The sequence below is a fragment of the Wyeomyia smithii genome, chromosome 3 (assembly GCF_029784165.1).
Source record: "Wyeomyia smithii strain HCP4-BCI-WySm-NY-G18 chromosome 3, ASM2978416v1, whole genome shotgun sequence".
Lineage (NCBI taxonomy): Eukaryota > Metazoa > Arthropoda > Insecta > Diptera > Culicidae > Wyeomyia > Wyeomyia smithii.
Window position 1 is genome coordinate 260927613 of NC_073696.1, and position 16648 is coordinate 260944260.

The window sequence follows — 16648 nt, forward strand, 5'->3', positions numbered from 1 at the left end:
CACAACCTACCATACCAAGCAAAAACGCATGAAAAACTAATAACACTTAACACATTTCTATTAGTCAATCCCGAAAAGCATTGGAACATAAGCCTCTTTCGGCTCTATCGAAAATAAATTGAAGTCCGAAAAATTTAGCTTCCGGTACTGTCAAATCACGTCGTCGTCTATTAAATATCGCGTCTTGACTAAGATTACCCTAAATCCCAAAAATGCTGGGGCTTATCACGGGAGTCACTTCACGGTGAAGTGACAACCGTAATAGGCATGGTGAAAGTGATTCCCATTTGATTTGCACGCGTCTTTTTTCACCGTGAGATTTTTTCACTTCGTTCTCACCGTGAAGTGACTCCCGTAATACAGGCTTAATAAGCCCCGCTACGTTGCCATTCCCGTGAACAACACAGAATCGCAATTTTCGTAATCACTGCTTTTGAGCTACTCCTCATGCAAAAACGTTATCAAAAAGAGTGAATACAAATTAATATTGAAATATTTAAGTACATTTTTTTTTTTTTTTTTTTTTTTGATGCGAACATTTATGTTCAATTTTTCCCATATTCGCACATTGCTTAGATTGTATTCACATTTTTGTACAAGCGGGTTCATATTTTTATTTTCAAGCAGTTTTTTTGTCATTTCTGCACGCATCAGACAAGTTTGTAAGATACAGGACGCATTTTCTTTTGCTTTTATCCCATACATCGACTTTAGTTCTGAACTCAATTCAAATATTTCCACTTGGACTTGTTAACACTCATCCAAAGCATTTATTACGTTCCTCTCACTTAACCGCACGACAAAATTATAAAGAAAATATTACAAATTGTAACCCGCAGACAGAGTTGGTTTACTTTTTGCCTTTCTTCTCGGTAGCCGCAGCTGGGTTGGCTTCGTTCTCCGCATTCTCCTTTGCCTTCTTGGCGCGGGCACCGAAGTGACGCGCATGCAGACGAGCTTGCCGCACGGCCAGGAAAGCGGAGAACTTCTTCTCCTTCTCGGTGATCGGACGGTACTCGATCGTTGGTTTTTCGTTCTTGATCGGCAGTACCTGGCCCTTCAGTTGAGTGGCCAATTTGCGCTCCTCTTCGGTAGCTTCACCCTTGCGCAGCTTCTTCTTCGGGTGGATCGGGAACAGAATCAGCTTGCTGCGGTACTCCTTCAGCCGTTGAATGTTTTTCTGGCGGCTCTCCACCGACTTGTTCTGGCGACGGGGGTCAACCGAAATACCAATCGTCTGCGCAAAGCCCTTGGTGAGACCAGCACCCTAGAAAACAAAAAAAAGACATCAAACAAGCACTTGTTAGGTAAATCCAAGATCAACTCACCTTCAGTTCGGCAAGCGTAAATCCACGTCCAGCTCGGACCTTGGTGTTGTAACGCTGCGATGGGCAACGCACAATCGGACGCAGCGGACCGGCAGCCGGCCGGGGGAATACAGCCTTAGCTTTCTTGATACGGTTCTGTCTGCGACGGTATTTACGGGCCGGTTGATTGAACCAGGTCCGGATATGTCGCTGCCAGTACTTATGGAAGTGACCATTCGAAATCATATGATTTCCCTTCACCATCTTGAACGGGTTTCGTTAGCCTTGGCCCTGTGAGGAAAAATAAACGAAAGGCATTAGATCTTACACTGCATGCAAACAAACAAAACAAGCTACGTAGCAATAACATAACCTAATTTAATTTAACTCGTTTAGAAATGATTATTAATCCAACGCGCGTAGAACTTTATTTTACTGAGCACTAAACTCGCATTGTTGACCGTGTACAACAGGAATCCATCAGAATACCAATCCAATATTACATCAAGTGAGAACACCGTGTAAACATTTCCTTTTCTTTTATCATAATTTAACTAATCTAGCACGATTTTCGCTAATTGAGCAGCCAAATAATTCACTAGTCATATGAATCTAAAGTACACCAACTGTTTTACACTGCAAATAATAATTTTTCTTATAAATATTCGATTTTTTATCGTACCTTTACAAAAATGTGTTCACACAACTGCCGTACAGGCCGGAAAAGAGAGAGTCGAACAAGAAAGAATTAATTTGACAGACGGTGATGCGATTGTCAAAAAGAAGTTTGACAGCGGTGGCGTTTCCGGTACGACCGGTACGTGTTGCAAGATTTCGCACTTTGGTGGCACAAACAATAATCGAGGGGACTGCGCAGCATTGGGCGATACCGCATTAGATGCTTGCTGGGAGGGTGAAACGGATACGAACCCGAAAAAAAAATTACGGTGTATTTTGTGGTGAGAACAGTAAATGGACAATATTTTAATTGTAACCATAAAAAAACAATGTATTTTTACTGTAAGCTTACGAACGTTTTTTGTTGTTACCATATTTTAACAATATTTTTGTAGTTGAATTTACCACCGACAATAATTCTGCCTTGAAAAGCATTGTCAGTGACTTCTAAATGTATGGGAAAAATGCCTGAAAAAATGCTGTTAAGATACATAACAACCCCCCTTTTTCATGGTAAAAAAGACAAAAACAATGTTTTTTATTTTTCTGGCCAATGATATTAAATGTAAATGTATTAAATGTATTCACAATGAAAAATATAATTAAATTATGGTAAAACTGTGTACAATCACAGCAACTTTTATGGTTTTTTTTATGTTATTTCTTTTTCGGGAAGCTGTGTGAAGGCCCAAACGCAATGGATACGTTAGCGTTGCGTTGACGTTAATTTGACAGAAAATGTATGGGCTTACTGACGAATTGGGTCCTAAAGCTATACCAGTTTTTATATATCATTTGAAAAAGCCGCGTTTTCTGAGCAGAAGGTGATTTTTGAAAAATGTTTATCGTTTTCCTTCGATTTTTAAATGAAGAATAAAAAAACTGCTCGAAAGGTCTCAGATGACGTTTCGCCCATGTACGGTATATGAGAGAACTGTCTTTTAAGGCATTTTGAGCAGTTTTTTATTCTTCATTTAAAAATCAAAGGAAAACGATAAACATTTTTTTAAAATCACGTTTTGCTCAGAAAATTGCACTCTTCCAGCTGATATATAAAAATCAGGATACCGTTTGAAACTTTTGGACCCCATTGCCGCAAACGCAGCCGCAACGTATCCATTGTGTTTGAGCCTTGAGTGTCAAAATGAACCAGAATGAGCTGTCATTGACTGTTAATGTGAACCAAGGAAAAAAAGCATTTTTTTGCAATGAGTTTTGTTATAACAAAATCGTATCGCGTTACTCGGAAATATGTTCATCGCAAACAGTTTTTGTATTCATTGTCGTTTTACAAAATATTTTGGTTTGTTTTGAAGTTAAATAATAAATTTCATAAGCTTTAAGTAATAATCATGCTAGCGCTTTATGGACCAAACAAGAGAGGAAAATCATGCTAGCGTACTGCGATTATTAAACTTGCGCTTCTTTGGATTTTGGTTGCAATTTCGAACACACTTCATCACGGTCGAACTCAAAACTCTGAAGAAACTTTTATGCAACGGCAAATTGAAAGACAAAAACACAGACTCAGAAAATTAGTCTGTAAAATTTGCACATTCAGTATTCCTGGTGTTTCCAAAAACTTCGTTTGAGTCATGCATGTGTTACAGCAAGAAGATAGTTACACGCTATCAGAAAATGACGCATGTGCGTGTTCTCTGTTTTGAGTGTAGTATTCGTTTCTCCCTCCCAGGTTGCTTGCTATCTAGGACAGGACGTGACAAGAGTAACCAAAAATCACCCAAATTTCTATCAAAGTGAAAGCCCTCTCTGATTGGTCGATTTTATTTAGCGCACTGTTAAATTTTATTATTAGTTGGTACGCTTCACAGTGGTTCGAATTGTATGGTAAGGGCGACCATTAATCATTATTTTACAGCATTTCACTTAAAAACTGCTGAAATCGACAGAATTAGGTGTTTCTCGACTATAACAAAATTTTCTGGGACTGCCATCATCCAACTTGTTTCAATTTTCTGGCATTTTCATTATTATGCATGCACAATAGGGCGCCAATCGAATATAGGGAAAAGTTTTACCATTGAATTTCAAAATACGACAGCTGTCAAAAGATTTGCCTTCTCGAAAAAAGTCATTATGCAAAATTTAGGCACAATCTGGTTTCGTTAAATGAACCCTCAAAGCGATCAAAGTTTGATTTTTCTTCTTATACGTTATTCTTTTGGAATATCAAATATCAAAATTCGAATATAGACAAATGTTTAGAAACAAATTTGTAAATTTAAGCTGAATGTACCACAACCCTTATAAGAAACTATGTAAAAATTATGAAATTCAACGAAAAAGTAACCATCTTTAGCCGCTTGTCATCGACTAAGATGCAAATATATGCTCATCCGCCATCCGTGTTACATGGTCAGCCCACTGTAACCTGCCGTGTTTCATCAGCTTGACAATATCAGCGTGTTTGTATACTCCGTATAGCTCGTGATTCATGCGCCTGCGCCACTCTCCGTTCTCTAGTTTGCCTCCGAGTATTGATCGCAGGATTCTACGCTCGTCGATCGGCCTCTTTCCACGTCCACGATTCATGTCCGTAGAGCGCCACCGGGAGGATCAGAGTCCTATAGAGCGCAAATTTCGTACTGATCTGTAGGGGACCTTGGCTGGCTACGTAATCCGTAATAAGCCCTATTCGCCGCCGCAATCCGCCTCTTCACCTCGCGGCTCACCTCGTTGTCACATGCAGGCTTGTAAACGGTCGCCATTTTCATTTGATCTCGCTTCCTTATAGCGAATTTCCAAATATATTAAATACCAATATAGTTCACTTACGTGAAATTATGAAGACAAATTGAAAATGACAGAAGCGTTAGTCACCTTTTCGACCGCTAGGTGCGCCACTTCTGATTTTGTTCTACGCGACATGCGAAATAGAGTAACTTTTGACAATAATATTACCCTAATGGGTACACTGAAAAAAATTCACATTTTATTGTGAAGTAAACTCGGCCGAATATTTTATAATAATAAAGTTCACCTATGCATCAGGCAATCCATGGGTGGTGTTCCACGGTTTGTTCGTTTTTCGACCTCCGACAATATTTGGAGTTGTAAAATGGCGACTTCCGGTGACTGGAAAACTGCCGAAAATGACCAAATACCACCTAATACGGGTGTTTTTTTAACCAGAATGACGCTCAGAGGCCAGAAATTGTCTCGAAATGCCAGTTTGAAATCCAAGATGGCGACTTCCGGTTTTTTAAAAATCAGACAAAATCTTGAATTGTAAGATGGCGACTTCCAGTGATTGGAAAAAAAGAGGAAAATGACCAAATACCACCAATATGGATGTTTCTTTAACTAGAATGACGCTCAGAGGCCAGAAATTGTCTCTGAATACCATTTTGAAATCCAAGATGGCGACTTACGGTTTCAGAGAACAGCGAGATATGACCAGATACCATCCAATATGGGTATTTCCGAAATCGTGATGATGCACTGAAACCACAAATCGACCTCAGACAACATTTTGAGTAGTAAAATGGCGACTTTTGGTGACTGGAAAACTGCCGAAAAAGACCCAAATACAACCAAATATGGGTGTTTCTTTAACCAGAATGATGCTCAGAGGCCAGAAATTGTCTCCAAATGCCATTTTGAAATCCAATATGGCGACTTCCGGTTCCTAAACAACAGTGGCAAAAGATCAAATAACACTCATTATGGGTATTTCCGGGATTGTTATGATGCACTGAAGCTAGAAATCGACCTCAGATAACATTATGAATTGTAAAATGACGACTTCCGGTGAATGGGAAACTGCCGAAAATAACCAAATAACACCCAATATGGGTATTTCTTCAACCGGCCGATTTCCATCCAATATAAGATGTTTCGATACCAGAATGATACACAGGAGCTAGAATCGACCACAGACAACATTTTGAATTCTAAGATGGTGACTTCCGGTTTTTGTAGAACAGCCGAAAATGACTAAATAACACCTATTATTGGTGTTTCTTAAACCAGAAAGACGCTCAGGGGCCAGAAATTGTCTCCAAAAAAATAGCCTAAAGGGACCAAATACCACCCAATATGAGTGTTCCTTTAACCAGAATGATGCATGGAGCTAAAAATTGACCTCAGACACCATTTTGAATTGTAAGATGGCAACTTCTGGGAAACAGCCGAATACTACTGCATATGAATATTTCCGTAATCGAAATAATGTAAAGAAGCTAAGCATTGACCCTGGACACCATAATGAATTCGAAGATGACCACTTTCAGTTTCTGGAAAACAACGAAAATAACTAAATTCCACCCAATATGAGTGTTTTCGAGATAGAGGTGATGTACTAAAGGCAAAAGTCGAGGATGTTGTCATTCCGATAAAACCAATAATTTCAAACGATATAAACAAATCGCAAGAAATCAATGAATTTGGAATGTTGAAAATTATTGAATTAAACACAAAAATAGGCGGGACGAAGTTTGCCGGGTCAGCTAGTAAATACATAAATATGCTGGTTAAAGCAAAGCTGCAAGTGATGAATACGAAGATTAGAACTCGAGAGCAAAATTCGGAGGGATAAAAAAAACAAAAAATACTTTCAAAACGAAGAAAACTAAACATTAAATAATAGTTTTTGCATAACAGTTGTTATCACTAATTATGTTTGTTTTGTTGAATATCTTTTATGTATAATATAATAAAGCTTTTAAACCAATTACAACATGATATGTATCCATACTTAAATTGTTAAATTGATAGAACATTCAAGTGTTATCTAAGCTAAAAGTTGCACAACAACCATATACGACTATTGACAACCATTGTGCGGTTTCTCCTTTTATCTTTTTCACGAGGTAAATGAAATATTCATTTATTTGTACACTTCGTGGCCTGATTATTGAGCTTGAGCTTGACGGCCGCACATATCGCAGTTGCTTCCCGTGATGGATCTGAGCTAGTGAAGTTACACAGGGAACCGCGTATATAGCAACTTGGGATTAGTTTACCATTTACACGTCGTGGCCTGATTATTTGAATATTTCTTCTTCGTGCGTCGATAAGCTACATCTATTATATTATCAATATTTAACTCCCGGAATGGCGTTAGTTTTACATACAAACAATATACGCACGAAATCTGCAACATATTTTTTTCTGTGAAAGTATGAAATTGAGTCAACTTAATCTAAAATTGAGTAAATTCAGTTTCGTGTGTGAGAATGTCACACGCTCACAGAAATTCAACAACAACGCACAGTGGTACAGTAAGGCAATGTAGGCGGACACGAGTTTTTCGATGCGATTTTGTGGTTTTAGGGTTAATTTTTTTTTCTAAGAACTTGTTTCTTATATTTAGTCTATTTTTTATGTGCAAATGAAAATTAGGGTGGTCCTGAAATCGACTAAATGAAAAAACTAACTTTTTATTTGCATAAATAAATGTATACATTCATCGGCACAGTTGTAGATCAACTAGTTTTAAGCAACTTTCGGTATTTCTTCACAATATTTATACAATATTTGTTCTATCGAATGATACCAAAAAATATTATTTATGTTTGCCCTAAACGGAGACATCAATATATCAAAAGGGCCTATTTTTAAAATAGAAATAGTGAAAACTCTTTATCTGTATAATATATCGACAATGTTTTTTCGTCAAAATTGGCGTATTTTTGATTAAAGTTACCGAAGAAAACTTTGTTTTTAAATTTGAATTGAAAAAATAGAGCGAAAAGACTGTTTTTGGAAACCAAATTTCATGTCTACAAAAAAGTTTTTTTACAAAGTTATTTAGAATTAGTTGGTCTACAAGTTTGCCAAAGAATGTTTTATTTCGTTGATTTTAGAACCACCCTAATTTTCATTCGCACAAGAATCGAGGATTATGTATAAGAAACAACTTTTTACAAAAACTATGGCTTTAAACCGCAAACCAAAATCGCAACGAAAAGCCTATGTCCGCCTAAATTGCCTTACTGTACCACTGTGCAATGAGTTTAGTTACCTTTTTCACCACAAGAGGGGGTGTTCCCTGTCTGTCTTCACGGGAATATATGGGAAATTCGAGAGTGAACTATATTGTTATTTTAAGATATTTGGAATTTCTCAATTCCACGGTGTGCGTTCAAAACTGCCGAGGAATAATAAAACGCATCGCCATTTAAGACGCAAGTAAGAAAGAGATGCCAGATAATTGTTTACGAACTAAGCACGTGCGATGGTGGGTTGAAGCTGACAAATTTTACAGTGCGCTTCGGGCAGCACGGCAGGTCAAAACTGGGTCAAAATCGAGCGAATAAAGAAGGGTTTTGACAGCAGTTAGTGCGCTTCCAGGTCAAAACGAGGTCAGCTGGTGGAATAAAGAAATTCACTATTAGCGTAAAACAGCCAAACCATCGCCACTCAGCTCACAGAAAGAAAAGGATAGTCAAACGACACTCGCGTATCTAGGAGATGCACACTGTCAATCGTTTAGCGATGTTATTTCGGCCTATTTCTGTCTACTTCGTTCATTTATGTTGAGAAATATTATTACAAGATCAATGAGATAAATAATTTCCAGAATACACGCACTCAACGTGCGTAATTCTCATTTCTAGAAAAAAATGTCAAAATACGTTTGAGAAAAATACCGTCGTGATGGTGATACTCATTTGACATGTTTGTTTAAGAATGTATTCAGACAGCGAGCGTTGGTAGCGTCAGAGGAAGAGGAAGAGACGGAAGAGAGGAAGAAGACGATTAGAGCAGTGAAAAGTGGTTCTACCGTGACCATTTCGAGGCCTGGTCACATGTCACGAGAGTACCAAGATAAATAAATTCGTCGACCACTTCGAAAGTATCCCCATCCATCTCCACCGCAGCATCAACACCTGTAGAATTACCACGCTCTCTGTCAGCCACCATGTACTTCGTTTTGGCAATGTTTATGGTGAGTCCAATTCGCGCAGCTTCCCTTTTGAGAGCCATAAAGGCCTCCTCAACTGCTCTACGGTTAACACCAATTATATCAATGTCGTCCGCAAAGCCCAGAAGCATGTGAAACTTAGTGATGATGTGAAACCGTCAAGCGTCGCACGTAACAGTTTAATTAGTTTTGTTGGGGAACCATGTTCTAGCATTATTCGCCAAAGCTCGTTGCGTTTCACTGTGTAGTACGCTGCCTTAAAGTCCATGACAAGATGATGCGTCTGCAAGTTGTGTTCTCGAAACTTGTCGAGAATCTGTCTCAAGGTAAACATCTGGTCCGTTGTAGATCGTCCCACCCGAAGACCGCTTTGGTATTCTCCAACAAAGGCTTCCTGCAACGGCCTCAGTCGCTGGAACAGGATACGATGGAGAATTTTGTAAGCGGAATTGAGGAGGGTTATGCCTCTATAATTACTACAGTCGAGCCTATGTCCCTTCTTGTAGATAGGGCATATGAGTCCTTCCAACCAGTCCGTAGGTAGTTGTTCCTCAGACCATACCCTTAGGATAATCTGATGAATTGCACTACACAGCCGCTCGCTCCCAACTTTGAAAAGTTCGGCCGGCAAGCCGTCCTTCCCAGCGGCTCTGTGGTTCTTTAGCTCTTTGCAAGCATTCTTCACCTCGTCCAATATTGGTGGGTCCACAGCTTGTCCGTCCTCTCCAATTTCTATCCTGTTCTCCTCGACGACTTTCTTACCTTCCTCACCGTTCAACACCACCTCAAAATGTTGCTTCCAACGCCTGACCACCTGCGATTTATCGGTAATCAGGTTCCTCTCTCTGTCATTGCACATGGCAGGTTATGGCACGGTCCGGTTCCTGATTCCGTTGATCGTTCTATAGAAGCTCCTCGTGTCGTGCCTGGTGAATCAATTCTCCGCTTCCGTGAGGACGCGATCGTAGTGCTCACGTTTCTTACGGCGATGAAGCCTCTTTTCGGCAGCTCTTGCCTCACGATATTTCTCCAGCATCTGACGCGTTACACGATTAGCTGCTACCAACATGTTGGCGTAGGCTCGGTTCTTCTCCTCCGTCAGCTCTAGGCACTCAGCATCGAACCACCCACTACGCATGATTCCCGTTGTCATGCCTATCAGTTCTCGCGCTGTTTCGCTGACCGCATCATGGATGTCCTTCCACTGCTCGTTCAAGTCCACTCCAGCTGGTTCACCGATCCTGCTATCAACTTTCCGAGTATGCTCTGCAGCAACTACTTCCGCTGATAACCTCTAGATGTCCAGATGTATCTTCCTCGCCGATCTCGATTTAAATACATTGGACAACTGGGCGCGAATCTTGCCTCCCAGGAGATAGTGATCCGAGTCGATGTTTGGCCTTCGAAAGAACCGTACATCTATGACGTCTGAAAAGAGCCGGTTGTCGATCAGCATGTGATCGATCTGGGAGCAGGCCTCTCCATTTGGGTGTTTCCAGGTGTGCTTCCGAATGTTCAGACGTGCAAAATGGGTACTACAGATGGCCATTCCCCTGGCCGCGGCGAAGTTCACTACCCTCAAGCCGTTATCGCTGGTGGTAGAGTTAAGGCTTTTCCTACCAATAACGGAACGAAAGAACTCCTTTCGTCCGACTTGTGCGTTCGTATCTCCGATAACGATCTTTATATCGTGCTGTGGGCACTCTCCATACGTTTTCTTGAGGAGCTCATAGAACTCCTCGTTTACTTCATCGGTTTTATCGTTTGTCGGCGCGTACACGTTGATAAGGCTGTTATTGAAGAATGTACCCTTGATCCTCAATACGCATAGACGGTCATTAATAGGCCTCCACCTAATAACACGCTTCATTTGGTTTCCAAGTAGCACCACTGCCACTGTAGTAGATGTGATATTTAAAAGAAGTGCCCGCGGTCGGATCAACCGCCCGGAATTCACGTTCTCCGGTTTTAGGTCAACGCACCTCTTGTATGGCTGTTACCTCCACATTTACCTTCCGTAGCTCTCTGGCCAAGATGCCCGCGCGTGCAGGTTCAAGCAGAGTCCTAATATTCGAAGTATAAGTTTCCAATCGTTGTCCTTTTTCGTTTGCCTAGGTCTATACCGGGTGTTCCGATTCGTATCATTCTCTAGATTGTTCGTAGTATGTTTATTTTCAGCATGCAGCCTTACTAGGGCTGCGATGCCTAGTCTCGCAACGGGGCCGCCGTCCTGAGTGTTCAGTGCATTTCATAGTTCAGCCGTCCGCTCCGGATCAGTCGCTGTTTAAGCCGCCCCTGACCTGGGGAACAGACGCTCAGGCAAGCTGCTCTGCAAGGAGAACAACTCCCCCTTCCCTGTCAACATACGACCAAGTTCCCACCGGTTCACCGATCTTCCGTTGGTTGCTCGGTACCACGTGGAGGTAGGGATAGGAGTTGCTGGGCATTATAGTATGGACCACACTGGGGTCTATTTTACGCCAACTAATACGGATGTACTGCTGGTACGCATTGCCCAGCCGTTTAACAACTTATACTACACATGCAAAATGTGCCAAGAACAATATCGATAACGAATTCTCTCAACTAATAAACTAGTTAGTCGAGACCGCTATTAGCCCCCAGGCTAAGCGTGCGATATTGTTTGTTTGTTTGTCAGCCGAAATTCTCTCAATAGTAACCTAATGAGCTGTAAATCAACAAAAGTTTTCGTTGGAATGTCTTCACATCTGGCATCTCTGTCATAACATTTAAACCAGGGTTATGTTCCCCACTGGTAAGCCAGCTGTTATTCTGCAGGAATGTCACTTTGTTCACTAACCTAGTAGAATAGAGAGTAAACAGATTTTTTTTAAATAAAACTTCCCTTCAGGCATTTCAGAAACGGTAATGGGGATGGATCTAGGTTGTCAAACAAGTTCATTGGATATTTCCATTGAACTAGTACTAGTGGGATAGATTTGACATATAATAATACTTGCTATGCTCAATGGAAAATCCATTGAACTAGTAGCGCAGACAAATAGACGTAGCACTCCATACAAAATTGAAAAATAATGTGGTTCCAATTACCTCGTGCGACACCTTTACGACACATTACGTCAAAGAAACACACACACTTCTGAACAACCACTCGACTCCATTTGTACTCCAAATACGCAATTCAACGAATCTATCTAAGTGTCGTCTTATAAAAAATTTCTTTGTGGGTTTGAATTCTCTCGGGGCAATAATAACTGGAGATTAACGAATTGCTAACAGTTGATTGGTAGAATCAAGAGATGCATTCTAAAAGCTGACTTTTAATGGCCGTACAACGCTTTTGTTCTGCATCATAAGAAAGCTTCTTCGAAAGACCGGTAACGGACCTTTCTCAAATGTATAATATTTTTTCTTAGTTCATAATAAATGTATATTTTTTAAAATGAATCAGTTTCCCTTTAAGTTCATTCACATTTTTCTGACAGTAGTAGAAAAAAATTACAAATTTTTAGTCATCACCCGTTGGAATTCAGCGTGAAGAAAGGATAAGTGGTTGAAGAGCCTGAGAATAAAGCGAATGGCCTGATTCTACTAAGATTTAAACCCACAACAATCCGCTTGAAAAAGTGGACTATGCAACTTTGCAGTTACGCAGCTCCCCCACATTCTGGATACTTTGGAGTCTCTGGGCAACCGGCCACCGGGAGACATTTAATTTGAAGTCGCGTCACAATTCCAACATCGGTATGCAAAAAAGGCGGAATACTCGATGGTTTTGAATACCTAACAATGACTAATCATCCGTCTTGTACAACGCGTTTCAATCTGTACTTATTTTTAAATTCCTACTTCTTCACGAATTGATAAACAACTTCGTAGATCGCAAACCATATTTTGTAGTGTTCACATAATGAACTGTATCACATCACAAGTAGATACAAGAAACACCCCAACATGCACTTTTGTTGATTTACAGCTTATTAAACTATTACTAAGCTGCTTATGGCCTAACTAAAGCGTTATAAGCTGTACCTCAACAAAATTGTTTGTTGAGACGGTGAAAGTCAATGCCTACGTAGTTTTCGAAAGGATTTCTATCAAATGTTCAAACAAAAGTACAAACACATCACTGCATCATCCATCAATTTCTTTGTGTTTTAATATGTATATGTATATATCCATCCACGAATCCTCATCAATATATAAACATCTAATAATTATCATATATAGTTTCATCTCTCCTTGCGTTTGTTTCGCATCTTTGGCTGCACGATATATTTACACTATACACTGACAATTCACGGTGTGTCCGTCGGTTTTATTGTTACATCTTCGCTAATTCTGCTTGCTGTTGTTGTTTACGTTACACTTCTCCTACTCATTGCCATCCGATTGTTCAAATTTGGATGTTTCTTCTCTATAACCGCCCACGCACCAACTCTGTTTATAAATTTACATATAAAATATTCAGTTCCTTCACGATTTGCATTGGTTTTTTTCTTTAGTTTTTTTTTTATATTTTATTCGCTACGATGGCCTAGTCTAGATTGGGATATTCGCTCGATATTCTCAATAGAAAATGAACGGCAGTCGAGCCTCGAGTAATGCGCTTGGCGAACATTTCTTTTTGCAAACGAAATTAGTTTTTTTATGATATAACCAATTTGTGTTGTCATTCGGACTGATGGGAAATAATTTGAACTATTTCGGAACATGAATGCACACCGATGTGTTGAAAATGCACTTTATCTACATTTTTGGGAGGAATCTCCGATCGCATTTTCAAGGTCAGACCAAATGATCTGTATTCACAAGGGAAAGAAACCTTTGTATTCAATGTTTGTTTTTTTTTTCCTTGTAGGATTTTGATGCTATCACGCTACTGATTGAGTGTTGGCATCACTGGCGACATCGCACAGACAGTAGCCAAAGTTGTTTGTGTTCATTCGCAGGTAGTTGATTGATGTTTTAGATTGTATTTCGTGCGTGATTCAGTTGTCTTCTGATGAAATGAAAATTAAATGATCTATAGGAGAGCAGCATATCTCAAGAGGTTTTGAGATATGAACCCCTACAACTGGCGGCAATAGAAACGAAAAATTTCACTAGCACTCGAACAGTTAGCATGTTATCTACACCTGCCAAAAGACAGAGATTGCACATTTTTCTCAGATGTGATTGAAACGGTTTCTATGTTCTGTCAATGTTCACCGTCCGGAATATATATAAGCTTATATTTTCACTAGTAAATGGTTCTCTACTATATATAGTCAACAGCCATGTAGAAGTTTTGTTTTGTTGCTCTTATACGAACGGAAAAATTCAACGGACATAAAAGCTCTCTTGTATAAAGATTCGACCTAAACTTACAACGTAGTCTCACGGAAACGATTCAACACTTTGTTGCTAACCTCACTTTGTGAAAAAAACCATTATTTTCACAATCCAACGGAAGAATCTAACATTTCACTATAGAATCTCTAGAACACATAACAATAAAGTCCATTTGTTAGTGAATTGTTGGAGGAGGCGGCACATCCTGGCGATGGAATCCGGTAGAGTGATGTATTGGTATTGGTGTGGCAGCAGTGGCGGTGGAGGCGGCAGGAGCACAAGGAAAATCATCTGTTCCCCTACAGCTGATCTTCATCCTATAAACCACAGTCGAAGCTCTCACCCCACTCGCTATACCGGCTGTCCTGCTTCTGTAGTCGCTGTTGACACGCTTCCAGATAACTGTCCTGAATTCGATACATGCCACTGTTCGCCTGATACATCAACGTTTCCAGGATGCGCTCGTTCTTGATCGCCTTCGACGGGAGGACGATCTTGATCAGTTCTTGCGGTGAAATACGGTGCAATTTCAGATCGCGTGCCAACCGCTCCATAATACAGCGGAACTCCACTTTGGCGTCCGTTTTGGCTGACGCTTTCGATTTCACCTATCAAAAAATATGAAGTATTGATTTTGTAGAAAACAAAAAACTAAATTTGGTGTCACCTTCTGCTTGGCCCACGCGAGCATTGCTTCGAATTTGCGCACTTCGGGTATCTCCAGGTTGCGGCACATGATCATCTGCACCATACTCTCACTGAGGGTGAGGAAATCCGACGTTTGAAATAAGGCGTACGCCCGGGTTTCAACGAACGCCAGGATCATGTTGACCAGCTCGGAAGCGGACGTGTATCTCCAGTAGTAATTCTCCAGTGAGGTCAACATCGGACAGACCACGTCTATCCGTAGGAACTGTTTTGCGTGATGGAAACAGGCTTGCAGTAGCTCAGGAAGGTCGTAGTGTTCTGCAGCACAGATGAGACCTAAAACCAAGCACAAAAGTTGACGGAATCAACTATTGAAGAATAAATTGTCAGTTACCTGGGATTGATATGCACGTCAACGGACAACTGCCGGTATGTAAGTAATCCAGTAACACACGGAACGTTTCCGGGTCGAATTCAATAATGGTAAACTCGGTTTGTGCCAGCTTCGCTCGGTCCACCTTCTGCGCGTCGGCACACACGGACAGCCTTGGGACGGCCAGCTGATTGGCGTTGGCTTTGTTCTTGGAACTACTCTCTTTGCCATCCTTATCTGTAGGGGAATTAGAAAACCATATTAACTACGACACCGGTAGAGGTCGCACAGTTTCAACCGACCTGAACAGTCCTGCGAGGAGGCCCATTTCTTTTTGTCTTCGGCGTTGAGCTGGGACTGCTGCTTGCGAATCGATCGACCCCAACCGGCGGTGATTGTGCCGAGACGGGAGAAGGCTCGCTTCACCATCGGTGACGAGGGAACACTTTTCGGTCGTGGTGATTCGATGTCCGGCACCTGTAGGAAGTTGCTACTCTTGGGCCGCTGATTTTGCGGAGATAGGAGCGTCGGAGCGGGCCTTGCTAGCAGCTCGGCAACCGGAACTTGTGGTGATCCGAAACCGGTCTGGATGCCGTACAGCATTTCCTACGAAGGGGAAAACAATAATTAATATTAACCAGGCTAAGGTTCGGAAACAGTCTCCTGAGTACCTGAAAGACTCGACTACGCACACCGAGGATGGCGCGAACGCCGATGAAACGGGCGCGTTGCTTTGACTGTTGTCCGACTAGGAACACCACATCGAACAGCTGTGCGTTCTGAAGACACGACGGTTCTGAGTTTAAAAATACGCGGGTAAAATCCTTCGCTAATTGATCGTAGTCCTCGAACTGATCTCTAACCGAATCTAGCAGCGGTGAAGAAGGCCTCATGTGTCCTGCGGAAGAAAGTAAGATGAAACAAGCATCGATTAACGGCGGATTGATAGCTTCCGACAACGAAAAACGACGGAATACAGCAACGGTGGATGTGGGTTGGGGAGAATATGGCATTGATCGTGTGGAATACACGATTTCTGATTTATTGTATAAAAATTACAGATTTCAGCAGAAGTCAATTTTATTTTTTTTTGCAACTTCAAAACTTCGCAAAAAAAATTAGAATGTAAAAGGTAAGGTCCTTCATCCAGTACGTACATCTGTGGAAAATCATGTCTCCGTTGTACGTTATTATCGACTCCAACTTATATTGTAAAAGCCAAGGGGTATTTGGGTTGTTTAGTTATATAAGTTTTTTATATCACCTGGAAGAGCTTCATTTTCTAAGCAAACGTGGTATCAGAAATTCGTGAATAGCAAAACAACCCAATTTCGAAAATCATGCAAAATTAAAAAAAATCGATAAAAATGCGCCTAGAAGTATGCAAATGCTTTAAAACATGCTGTCAAGAAAACTGTTTCCTGAAGCCGCTATCGG

General features: G+C 40.8%; 2 protein-coding genes across 12 annotated transcripts in view; both read right to left on the minus strand.

Annotated features, from left to right (window-relative positions):
* Positions 1-734: 734 nt before the first annotated feature.
* LOC129732874 (60S ribosomal protein L13) lies at positions 735-2121 on the minus strand. Its single transcript, XM_055694236.1, has 3 exons — positions 1990-2121; positions 1329-1598; positions 735-1267 (listed from the first exon to the last, which is right to left on the minus strand). The coding sequence occupies exons 2-3, from the start codon at positions 1569-1571 to the stop codon at positions 851-853; spliced, it is 660 nt and encodes a 219-aa protein (XP_055550211.1). The 5' UTR covers positions 1572-1598; positions 1990-2121; the 3' UTR covers positions 735-850.
* A 10861-nt stretch (positions 2122-12982) lies between these two features.
* LOC129732875 (uncharacterized) overlaps positions 12983-16648 on the minus strand; it is a 446464-nt gene continuing 442798 nt past the window's right edge. For all 11 annotated transcript variants that reach the window (XM_055694247.1, XM_055694245.1, XM_055694248.1 and 8 more), the window contains 5 exons: positions 15883-16109; positions 15514-15817; positions 15233-15448; positions 14858-15174; positions 12983-14798 (listed from right to left, as the gene is read on the minus strand). In XM_055694247.1, coding sequence (XP_055550222.1) covers positions 14508-14798; positions 14858-15174; positions 15233-15448; positions 15514-15817; positions 15883-16109 — 1355 coding nt within the window. In that variant the 3' untranslated portion in view covers positions 12983-14507. The remainder of the gene's footprint in view (positions 14799-14857; positions 15175-15232; positions 15449-15513; positions 15818-15882; positions 16110-16648) is intronic.